Here is a 12,340-nt window from a genome sequence, read left to right as displayed (position 1 = left end):
ATTACAAAAAAATGTGTTTTTTTTTAAATATATGTTTTCAGAGCTTTTTTGTTATTAACTTTTCTCAAAAGGTATTTTGGTATAATTTGAAATCATTTATAAAATGTGAAAGGTTTGGTTTACAACGTGCAATTTTGTTTTGTGTATATGATACCTTCCTAACACAATACTGCCCTACAAAGGCAAAAGGGAGTAACTTCGTTTTTGGTCGAAAATTAGTTATTGATATTTTTGGGACATTCAACACCTCCTATATCATCTGGATAATCTTGAATCAATTTTGTTGTTGTTGTTTTTTTTTTCGAGAAAATAAAAATCAAGAAAATAACTGACAAGTCATTTTTCTCAGTTCTTCACTCTAGCGAGTTAAGGTCTTTTGCCTTTGTAGGGCAGAATAAATAGCTGTATAATATATTGTTTATTACTTTCCAAGCGATCTTTCAAAATAAAAATAAAAACACATCAAACACGTCAATTTCTACCACAAGACCCAATTTTCTACTAATATAATTTTTCAAGTCTTTCCAGAAAAGTCTAATCTAAACAAACATTGGCATAACATTTACTGTTGATTTGACGTGGTAGGTTTGGTTTATCGATAAAACTACAATAACCATGAACAATCTCGTTACTGGTGTAAATCGCCTGTGATTGGCCGTCAGCCGACGATGGATAACGTGGCATTGGTGTTTCTGCGCATGCGCAGTGCACTTCTCATTTCTCACCGGCAGTGTCAAGATGGTGGCTATCAGGATGCAGTTTACACTTTATTTGGTGTTGCTTTTAAACGTTTACAACAGCTTTGTGTCTGCATTGTACTTTCATATCGGCGAGACGGAGAAGAAATGTTTCATAGAAGAAATACCGGACGAAACCATGATTATAGGTAAGCAAGATTTGACAGACAAGTTTGCATGAAGGCTTAGCCCTGTGCTAACTAGCAAGCTTGTCAGGTAAAGTTAATGTTGCCCACCAGCTGGACTTTATTTTTGTTTAAATAAACCACTTTAACCAATAGTAAGTAACTTTATTTACATTTGAATGAACTCTCTGACATTTTTAGATCAAGTACATGATTAAAAACTTTTAATTAAAAACATGTATTATACAGGAAACTACCGTACACAGCTATACGACAAGCAGAAAGATGAGTATTTGCCTGCAACTCAGGGACTGGGGATGTTCGTGGAAGTGAAAGATCCTGATGAGAAGGTCAGTTTGAGGGTTATTAGTGAAAGTCCAGCATGTTTTTATTAAATCATTTCCTCATTTGCTTATCATTCATACACTTCAGGTGATCCTGTCCCGCCAGTATGGATCAGAGGGCAGGTTCACATTCACCTCCCACACACCTGGAGAGCATCAGATCTGCTTGCATTCAAATTCCTCCAAATTTGCTCTGTTTGCCGGTGGAATGCTTGTAAGTTGTACAAAGTCTGCTATGTTTACCTAATCTACAATCATAAATAGGTTGTCAGTGGGGTTTTTTACATTGGAGAAACATATTGATTAGATCCCTTTTTAACTGTTTAGAAGCTTGAAACTAGTCCATGAATCTTGTGTATTTTTTGTATAGCGTGTTCACCTGGATATCCAAGTTGGTGAGCATACAAACAACTATGCAGAAATTGCTGCCAAAGACAAGCTCACGGAGTTGCAGCTACGAGTTCGCCAGCTGATGGAGCAGGTGGATCAGATTCAAAAAGAGCAGAACTATCAAAGGGTAAGTGAGTGTCCCATAGGGATGACAGTGGAGAACTGGATACATAATATTGAAGATTAAGGTCCAAGTGTCCTGTAATTTGCTTATCACCTGTCATGTAGTTATACTGGAAATACTAGTTTTTATGCATGAAATGCTAAACTTTTACACTTAAGTGTATTTTCTGGATCTTGTCTGAATGTTGATTTGTATTGGATCTTGTACTTGTAGTATCGTGAGGAACGCTTCAGACAGACCAGTGAGAGCACCAATCAGAGGGTTCTGTGGTGGTCCATTGTCCAGACACTCATCCTGGTCGCTATTGGATTTTGGCAAATGAGACATCTCAAGAGCTTCTTTGAGGCCAAGAAATTAGTATAGAACTGTGTTTGGGTTTTCGTTTTAATTGATACAGTACAAACTAAATTGAATATTACCTGCTTCGTCTGGGGTCAAGACTGCTGAAAATCCAACATTCTGTCGGTTCAGGTCCCACCTTAAATTCTTCTGTTGAATCCTCCATTGAGATTTTTGTCACACTGTTTGCTTCAGTGCCACACCTTTCCGTAATGTGAATCTAGTTGTTGTTTAGATATACATTACAGTTTGTTCCAGCCTGTTTGACGGAGAAACCACTGAAAGTATTTTACTGGATTCTGTAGTGGTTGCATTTTTTTTTTATTTTATAACCCCTTACTTTGTTACAAAAATATTTGAAGATATGATGAAGATAGCAAATGGATAAAAAGAATAACTGTATCAAGGGCTGTGAGTGTTTTTCTAAATGACTTTGGATTATTTGCTTTAACATTTACAATACAAAAAGTTTATTCTGGTGGCAGGTGTAAATGTCTTCTGTTGTTTTGTTATGCAGTACGGTATTTAAAAAGTTTTTTCAGAATGAATGTTTCTACTTTTTTGGTTTTTCTTTTAAATGTTTTCCTCCATTTTTAAGATCATCTTTGTGATCAACGACACCTAGATCAGATTAGTATTATGCCTTTCGTTTTGATGGCTACAATTTGATGTACTTTAATTAACTGTTTTTAAGTATGTGTATATGCTTGTGAAAAATGCAAAAATCCAAATAAATGGCAAATTGTAGTTATCAAAATGTAAATGGTTGAAATATGCTTAAAAGCAGTGTGAATTTTTTTGTCATCTTAATTCCCCATTTGCTTCTAATTATCATTAAAGATAATCTACAGGATTTTCACATTTCGATTAGTTTTCCGTGAGATAAATCCCATATTGCACAAACTTTCTAAATTTTCCAGATATATCTTTTTCTGTTGTCAAATCCTTAGGTAGAGGTAGAGCTTTTGATGGTTTTCACCCTTAAGTAGTCCGTACTCTTTCATATTTATTTTTCGTTACAAAATTAAAAACAGACTGCCCGCAATACACTGTAAAATGTTTTACAATTATGTGTTTTGTTTGCTTAAATTCTACATGATGTAGTTAAATATTGTGTTTTCTTAGGATTATGTTTTTCAGTGTTTTGTCACTGACTTTCATTGGTCTCACATTTGTATGTTATAAAGGTTTAACAATGTTTTTTGTCATTGTCATTTATATGCAGCCACATGGAAATGGATTTGTCTTTAAGTAGGGACAGAGGAGGGGAAATTTCTGTTAATGAGAAATCTAACCCATACTTGCACTCAGAAATAAAGTTACCCTTCCCACCTCTGTTTTCTTGTAAGAATTTGTAACGGGTATAAAAAGAGACGTTTTAAACATTACAGCAATGAGAATTGTCCTCACAAGAATAGAAACAAAATAAAACTTAACACCTAAAGATCATTTACAGTAAGATGCTTTAATCATTTGTGACTCTGGACCCCAAAACTAGTCATAGGTAGCATGGGTATATTTGTAGCAATAGCCAATTATATGTTATAATACACTGTATGAGTCAAAAAGATTTTTCTTGCAAGCAAAAAAATTAGGATATTAAAGGTGCAGTGTGTAAATTGTAGTGGTGAACAACGGCTCAGTCCACTGCCCACCTCTTGCTTTTGAAACACATAGAGAAGCTACGGTAGCTGCCACCGGACAAACATGTCATTGTCGGAGACAACTTAGTAAACAAGTTTGTCCGTTAAGGGTTTCTGTAGAAACATGGCTGCACAAAATGGTGGCTTTCATATAAGGGGACCCTCGGTGTATGTAGATAAAACCGTCTCATTCTAAGGCAATAAACACATAACGGTTCATTATGAAAGGTCTTTATACACCCCAGATAATTTAGTTTTGTATATTATTTTGCATTTCTACGGAAGCCGAGAGAGGCCATGCACTATTATTATTTTTGCTTGCTTAATTTCTCGTGATCTCGAGATAACAAAAGTTGTTTTCTCGTGATCTTGACATACCAAAAGTTGTATTCTTGAGATGTGATTACAGCTTGCGTGTACTCGATAGAACGTGTTGTTTTATTTGTAAACAGCAAAAGCATATTTTGCTAAATTAGCATGGATGAACAAATTAGATTTTACTTGGATCAGAGATTCGCTCAAGCTGAGATAGATTTGTCAATATTTACAATTTTACAGTGGTGAATTTAGGGACCGTATTTAAGTTACTCAATACACGTTTCTACTTTTAACAGCATTTAAATGGAATGACTGAAAGTCAACAAACAGTCACAAAACCAACGTGTTTATGTGGTTGTCAGCTAATGCACACTTTTTAGATTGTTGATATTTATTTAAATAAACTGTTAAATACTATTGACGATAGAAACGTGTACAGTATTACTTTAGAGATGGTCCCTAAATTCACGAACATGAACGTCCAACTTTATTTATATATTAAGTCTATCTACACATTAGTGTGGTAACGGCGAAGACCCCAACTCATATACATTAGCAGTCCACTTCAAAATAGAATAAATATTATGAACAGGAAATTACATTATGACATTTGGATTATCATGGCAGGATAACGAGATCGTTTTCTCGAGATCATGAAAAAATTAAGTCGTGATCACGAGAAAACAACTTTCGTTATCTCGAGATAACGAGAAATTAAGTCGTGATCGCGAGAAAACAACTTTTGTTATCTCGAGATCACAAGAAAATAAGTCATGATCACGAGAAAACAAGCAAGCAAAAATAATAATAGTGCATGTCCTCTCTCGGCTTCCGTACATTTCTGTCAAGAGATCCTTCTAAAAATTACACACTGCACCTTTAAGTGAAGATATGTTGTAAATTTCTTACTATTAATATATATCAAACCTTTTTTGTGAGTGGATGCAGTGCCAAGGACTTCATTTGGGCAACTTAAGAGGAGATTTTTTTCTTTTTTGCACCCTCAGATTTCTGATTTTTAAATAGTTGTAACTCGGCCAAATGTTGTTCTATTCTACCAAAGAATAGAAGGTCAAGGTCTTGATGTTTCTGGTACAAATATGTATGAAACAAAACAAACATGTATTATAAAATGACGTTTTTAAGCTTGAAACGTATGTTTTAAACTAGATTTGTAAATTCTGCAACATAAATCTGTCATTCCAAGCTAATTTGTAATGTCCAGTGAACATTTTAACCCTCGGAGGTCAAAAGATTCTAGGAACTCAATGTCGTTCGCTGTTTCCAGGGAAACATTTTAAGAACGGACCAGCCAGCGTGTGAATTTTTTCTCCTTTTGTCACAGTTAACAATCAAGTTTGTACCGTAAATGTTAATCAGCATTAATACGGCTTTTAACATAAGCAGAAACTAAGCAGTATGTGTGCGGCTTTTAAAACTCGTGTAAGTAATTCAGAGACTTGAGGGACATGACTGCGAGATCGTGTTGTGCGCTTGTTATCGCACCGTTATGAGTGACGTGTAACTACATTCATTAGACCCTCGCTAACGATATAAAAACAATGAATCGGGCTTAGTCTAAAGATTATTCGTTTAATGTTGAATCGACCGTGTAAGCGATCATTCAACCTAGCAACTGGAAGAATGTCAATTAAAGTTGCAATTCCTTGATGGATAAATGCACAAAGACTATTATAATGCGAAATGATAAAAGCGACATTAACGTGTAGATGACATCATCCAACATAATAAAGCCCGTGTCGTTCGATTACATGTGAAGATATTACGATCGGCATAAAGATGATGTACTCTTCACGCAGAAAACCAGTGCTGTATTTTAAAGATGACAGAAGGTAAGCGTATATTAAATGTATGTACTGTAATTTATGTCTTATTTCAATATAAATTTATTCCAGTCCCTGGTCTGTTGTAATAATTTAAAATGATAAACTGTGGGTTTGTAAATGCCCATGTTTGCATAAAGAGGAAGGTGATCTTAGTTTACTGGCAGATGTTTAATTTGTTTCATAATTTCAAGAAGTGAAAGTCCAAGGGTGCATCATCATGGAGATGTTCAGTGAGTATGACGCATAAAGTCTTATTTAGGGGTGTGTTGACTTTAAAATGGACAATGCTTGCTTGTTAGTTGCTAACTGAAAGTTTAACATACACAGCTAGTTTCAGGTTTATCATATGCACATCAGAGATGGTTTGCATTGCTTGAAAAACTACTTGAAGTGCAATGAATGTGCCTGTAACTGCATCCGAAATTGCAAATCCAAGTTGTTTTTCATACATTCGAATAAAGCTTGACAAATACCATATCCGTCTATCTCAATGATGAGTTTCACACATGCATTTGTGTTTTCAGTTTTCTATCGAGGAAATGCACCGTCTGGAGGCTCTTCGGGCTCTGCATGGTGTTTGTTTTAGGGTCTCTTCTATGGGTGCAGTTGACTTGTTCAGGAGACATGAGTCAAACTGCTGGGTACAGCCATCTCCCTCACCAGCCCTGTCCTGTAGAGAGACAAGCCTCCTCTGTTGATGACCCCTCCTGGGGCCCTCACAAAATGGCCCTCATCATTCCATTTAGAGAACGCTTTGAAGAGCTGCTGATATTTGTGCCATACATGCATGCTTTTCTCAATAAAAAGAAAATAAGGCACAGAATATTTATTATAAACCAAGTGGATCACTTCCGGTGAGTCTCTTGTTTTTATTTTTAATGAGATCAGATTTGTGTTAATATTAGTGCAATTATTTTTAAAGAGATCAGATTACTTTGTACTTTACTAAATTAGCTTTACAGAAAGTATAATTTTGGAGTGATATGATAGGGTTTTTATTCAAATTCATATTTATTTCAGATTTAATCGAGCTTCACTTATCAACGTTGGCTACATGGAGAGTGGCAATGACACAGACTACATTGCAATGCATGATGTGGACTTATTGCCTCAAAATGAGGATCTAGATTATGGTTTTCCAGAGGAAGGACCTTTTCATGTGGCCTCCCCAGAGCTTCATCCTTTATATCATTACAAGACTTACGTGGGTGGGATCCTGTTGCTCACCAAGAGACATTATCAGATGGTGAGATGCTAGATTTTTGTGTGTGTGTGTCAAATGACTTGAGAAATTGTCTGCAATTTGTTGTTCTTTTAATTTTTGTCCTAAGTGCAATGGAATGTCAAATCGCTTCTGGGGATGGGGAAGAGAAGATGATGAATTCTTCAGAAGACTAAAAACGGCTGAACTTCAGGTACAACAGAACTGAAAGATGCACAGATTTGCCTCAAAGAAAGAACATTTGAGTTTTCTTTTTGTTAGCATTATTTTAAAGAAATAGTTTGAATCACTCCAGCTTTTTAGGCCAAAGGGAATAACTACAGGAACTAAAACATTCAAACACATCCATGATCCGGGCTGGAGGAAGAGAGATCAGAAGAGAATTGCTGCACAAAAACAGGTAGAAACAATAATAAATCTACACAAGCTACTTGTTTTGGCTGTACCTAATTTTTATATCCGTTGACTTTGTGATCCCGTGTCATTTACTCTTTCAATGACCTCTACTTTTAAAATGAGATTTTGTTATTGTGACTCATTTAACTCTGTGGCTAATATTACAAACTTGGCTTTAGAAATCAATACAGTGTTTAACAATGATCCCATGTGCTTTGTCAGGAACAGTTCAAGATCGACCCAGAGGGTGGCCTAACTAACCTCCACTACAAGGTGGAGTCCAGACAGGAATTGACCATCAGTGGAGCTCCATGTACTGTCATCAGCACCTCACTCCAGTGTGATCTTAATGAGACTCCATGGTGCCAGTTCAGCTAATGCGCTTTAGCAGGATCTGGAAATCCCAAATGGTACCAACTGTTTTTCAATGGTGGCACTAAAGCATCCACCGCTTATTAGTGCCAGTCACACTTGACGAATCCTCTAACCAAAAGGACTTGAATTGTTGACTCTGTTAGGAGTAAACGACGTCGATTTTTCAGCTTTTATTATATAGGACAGTGTTATTTAATTCATCCACGATGAAGCGCTGACCGTTTTGCTGCCTCAACATGGAGTTGTCAGGTTCTGCACTGAGTTTGCATCTGGAACATTGCAAATATGGGCATCCAAATACCAGATTTTCAATGGTTTGGTTTTTAATATTTTATTTGTTATGGGTGGCCTGCTTTGGACTGTTTTTCATAGTGCAATTGTGAGTATTTGCTCAGCCTTGTCTTTAACAGAAATCCATATTTTATCTTAGCTTGAATTTAGGATCTACAGCATTGTTCCTTGAATATGTGTCTTATATGGACGATGGGTTTAAGGGTACTTTGTATTTGCACATTATTCAGTATTTATATAAAATGGAATTAGTTGTTTTTACATTTGTTCATAATTCAGAATGCATGGAATCTTGTTACACCTTACAGTCACAGGTTTATGTAAGGACCCTTTTAACTGGAAGCATGAAGCTACATCCAAAACACGAAAGTCTTTAAGTGCAACGTTAATGAAATTCTGACCCCACAAACATTTTGTTTTTATTGGCAATGCTTGAATGCACGCTGTGAATTGGTACCCTGTCTTAAGATATGGTAATATATTACAACTGTTTACGATGCCTGTGGCAACAAACTTCTTGACAAAAAAAAAATAATGCTTCACCAATGCAACAATTACACTCACTCACTTTTTAAATACAGGGTACTTTACAGTCACAAACAGAGCAATGCCAATAATAAAAGTGTGTGGAAAGAGAACATTGTTTTGCCTAGAATCTAATTATTGGGATGTTCTGTTTATTAAAATGAAAAGTTGATGGTAGTTGTGTTTTTGGTTTTATTTTCTACAAGGGTTTTCTGAGAGTGGCCTTGGATCAGAGAAAGATTTGAGCAAATCATGGCAATCTGATCGGGCTTTTAGAATAATTATGTGAATTTTACTGACAACTATCTGTTATCTATATGTTATCTATCAATAAGAACTATATATATTGAATACATAAAAGACTGAACTTGCAGATTCCCTCAGAAAGAAAACCACCTTTACATTTTGTGAAGGTAAAATGAGTAAATCAATCGCACGAGCACTGATAATTCAGAATAGACATGTGAAATTGTCAATGTATTTACGTTTGCGAATCAGGTTCGGTTGTTTTTCTTTTTAAATTAGCCTACTGTTGACCCATTTGGTTGAGGGGCTTTATAAATATGTAGCTTTACAAGGCTACAATTCTGCTACAGTCAATTTTGTCAGTGTATCAAAAATTGGTATTTAATATTTTTGAAAAGCTTTATTGTTTCAATTTTTTTAAATATAGTAGGTCTGTAGGCTACTGGGTTTTACCAGGTAGTTAACCTGGTTAAGTTACAGAACTGATTGTTGGCGGAAATTATGGTTTCCATGGTTTAATGAGCCACATGGCGATTTGACCTCAGATGAAATGAATAAATGTGCACAATAAATATACACTGTAAACAATTTCTGTAGAAATTACAGTATTACTGGCAGCTGGTTGCCAGTAACTTACTGTAGATTTTACATTTGTTATTTACTGGCAACAGTTTGTTTAAAGTTAAATGAACATGAAACATTTTCAGTCTTTATCTTCTACAGTAAGTTACTGGTAACCAGCTGCAAAATTACAGCTAATTTTTTTACAGTGTATGGAACAGGTTCTGCGAATTTTAAAATAGTTACAATTTTAAATTAAACTTTAAAATTAAGGCTATAATTTCATAATTCAAACGTCGTGAAAATTAAGTCACTGGGCGCAAGGGGGCGGTTTTCCGGACAGTGAGTAGACTAGTCTGAGACTAAAATAAATGTAACTGTCCAAACTAACAACAACTTGCACTAACATGTCTTAAAATACATCAGGGCTCTTTGTTTTGCATTAAAATGCACACAAGTAATGTTTTTAGTAAGGCATGTTTGTTAAAAAGAGTTATATTTCTTAATTAAACTAGGCCTAGTCCTGCATAATCCCTGACTGTAAAGTGTTAGTGAAACACGATGTGCTTATTTGATCAGTTGATACACTAGATGGCGTTGTTCGTAAAGGATAAAGCTGAGTCTACAACAAACGTGCACTATAAACTATATCAAATAAATAATAAAAATCTTTGCCCAGTCACTGTACGTATGACAAAAACTTTTGTTGAATCTTTATGTAATCCATGAATAATCCCCCAGCACTGTTTGTAATCATTGTATACATTTGTGAAGCAAAATATAAAAAAATTTGTGAAGCAATACCTGTTTTTTTAGGAATGGCCCTTGAGCAATTTTATTCTGTCTGGCACGTGCAATATAATAGTTTTACTTTAATAAACATCATAACACAAACAAACTTAAATCATATTTACCTTTTTATCTATTTAAATTAAATTAATTTTTCCATAAATATATAGCGTAACAATGGGTTATTGCACTACATTTATTATTATTATTATTATTATTCACCTTACACTGAAAAAAATGATTCATTGAATTTAATAAATTGATTGCAACCACTTACCTTAAAAAATTGATTAAATTCAATGAATAATTTTTTGAGTATTCTTAATTGAAGGTATTCATGAACATGTTATTTTTTCGTCATGTTCCTCAAGTCTTTCGACATTGGTCATCCATTTCATTTCCCCTCTCTGAGTCAACTAATGACTAGTAAAATAACATATCTTGGCCTCTCCGTGTTCAAAGAGGGTTTAACACCAGTTAGTTCCAGGCAGGGGAACAATAACCACATTTTAACTCGTCTTCACACCCAGAGTGCTTACAAAAACTCCAACTGTTATAGCCTTTCAGCTGTTCACAATCCGCAATCAATTGCCAGAGGCAAAATTAATAGATGTTAATGGCCATTTGTATTTGAGGCAAAGGGGACAAAATTGGCCAGAGAAAGCTATTAATTATATGCAGAGGGACTGAGAAGGCAGGCACAAGAGGGCTGGAGACGGGCTGCTTTGGGGCTCAAAGGGGTCTGTGCCCTGCGTGGTTCACATGGGTTTCCGCTGTGTGGATTGTGAAAGGCTTGAGCAGGGGGCTTTTGTGTGGTTCCTGAGCCACGATTGTTCCTCCTGAAAAGAGTGACATCTGTCCGGGGTTTCCGAGACTCTGATCCACCCCATTAGCCTCCATCCTCTCTCAACAACTTATTACGTTTGTAACTGACAAATGAGACAAGGAGAGGCACTCGAGACATGTCAAGCCCAGAGATCAATGCTTCGTTCCCTTGATCTGTGCCTACTTCATTAAGACACCTTCATAAACTCTTTAACTGAGCGCAAATTCCTTACATCTCTTGACGTGATGACGACGTTCCGATTAAAAATAAACATTTTGCATGTGTTAACTGTAGTCAGATTTTTTGCACAAGTAAAAGTGTTTTTCTCATTTTTGTTTGACTTGAACAAATCTGTATTTAAAAATGTTTCCTGTTTTCTTTGTTGTTATCTTTATTAGAAGAACCCTAACTCTAATGAGATCATTACATCCCTTGATTAAACAATTATTATTATTATTATTATTATTGTATTATAATTATTGTTATTGCTATTTATCACAGTTATTATTTTTTTATTAATTTTACAATTATTTTTACTACTACTGTTACCAATAAAATTATTAATGTGTTGGTGACATTGATTTTTACTAAACTGAAATTTTCCTCTATATTAATTTATATTAGCATATCTAGCCTATATTAATTTGTGTTGTTTACTTATTTGTTTGCTTTAATTTTCGCGCTGACGTATGAATGTTATGGACCTTCAATAAATGTGAAAATGTTATTAAAGTATTTTATCATTCACCTTGCTAATTCTTAATAAGTTGAAAGTATTCATGAACATGTCTTTCGACATTGATGGTCATCCATTTCATTTCCCCTCTCTGTATATATATATTTGTATTTTTTACCAAAGCACTCTCACAACATTTTTCCATTGCAGAGTCAAAATGTTCACGTTGTTGCGTCAAAGATAAATTAAAGCAAACAAACAGACAAACGCAATATAGTTGTATGTTGTTAGTTATCTTTTGGCCTTTTATAAACATGAAACTTCAAAAGATGATTCATAGATTATATTTCAGATAAAACGAAATAAAGTAGCTAATAATATTTACATTTATAGACATCAAATTACGGATAAGGGATGAAAGAAAAAAAGTGTTTTACAAAACCAAAATGTATGGATCTCTTTAAAATGAACGTATTCCTGTTTTATACAGTTCAAAACAGACACAAAATATAAGATATACTAACTTTAATTTCAACTAAAGTGTACTTTATAGGACCTTAGATTTA

The 12,340-nt window shown here is 34.8% G+C and overlaps 2 protein-coding genes across 3 annotated transcripts; both read left to right on the top strand.

The window, feature by feature from the left end:
• The first annotated feature begins 657 nt into the window (after positions 1–657).
• On the top strand, positions 658–3,257 carry LOC129422121 (transmembrane emp24 domain-containing protein 9). Its single transcript, XM_055177837.2, has 5 exons — positions 658–886; positions 1,112–1,212; positions 1,295–1,420; positions 1,577–1,723; positions 1,934–3,257. Exons 1-5 carry the CDS (start codon positions 739–741, stop codon positions 2,081–2,083), a joined length of 672 nt encoding a protein of 223 aa, XP_055033812.1. The 5' UTR covers positions 658–738; the 3' UTR covers positions 2,084–3,257.
• Positions 3,258–5,277: 2,020 nt separating this feature from the next.
• On the top strand, positions 5,278–8,853 carry b4galt7 (xylosylprotein beta 1,4-galactosyltransferase, polypeptide 7 (galactosyltransferase I)). 2 transcript variants are annotated; one of them, XM_055178553.2, is made up of 7 exons: positions 5,278–5,873; positions 6,059–6,097; positions 6,392–6,721; positions 6,888–7,113; positions 7,199–7,282; positions 7,385–7,489; positions 7,708–8,853. In XM_055178553.2, the coding sequence occupies exons 1-7, from the start codon at positions 5,821–5,823 to the stop codon at positions 7,861–7,863; spliced, it is 993 nt and encodes a 330-aa protein (XP_055034528.1). In that variant the 5' UTR covers positions 5,278–5,820; the 3' UTR covers positions 7,864–8,853. The 2 variants fall into 2 exon arrangements, with proteins under 2 accessions (XP_055034528.1, XP_055034529.1); XM_055178554.2 differs by lacking the exon at positions 6,059–6,097 and having other exon boundaries at positions 5,279–5,873.
• Positions 8,854–12,340: the final 3,487 nt, after the last annotated feature.

Source organism: Misgurnus anguillicaudatus, chromosome 16 (assembly GCF_027580225.2).
Source record: "Misgurnus anguillicaudatus chromosome 16, ASM2758022v2, whole genome shotgun sequence".
NCBI lineage: Eukaryota > Metazoa > Chordata > Actinopteri > Cypriniformes > Cobitidae > Misgurnus > Misgurnus anguillicaudatus.
This window is presented reverse-complemented; position numbering and strand designations above follow the sequence as displayed.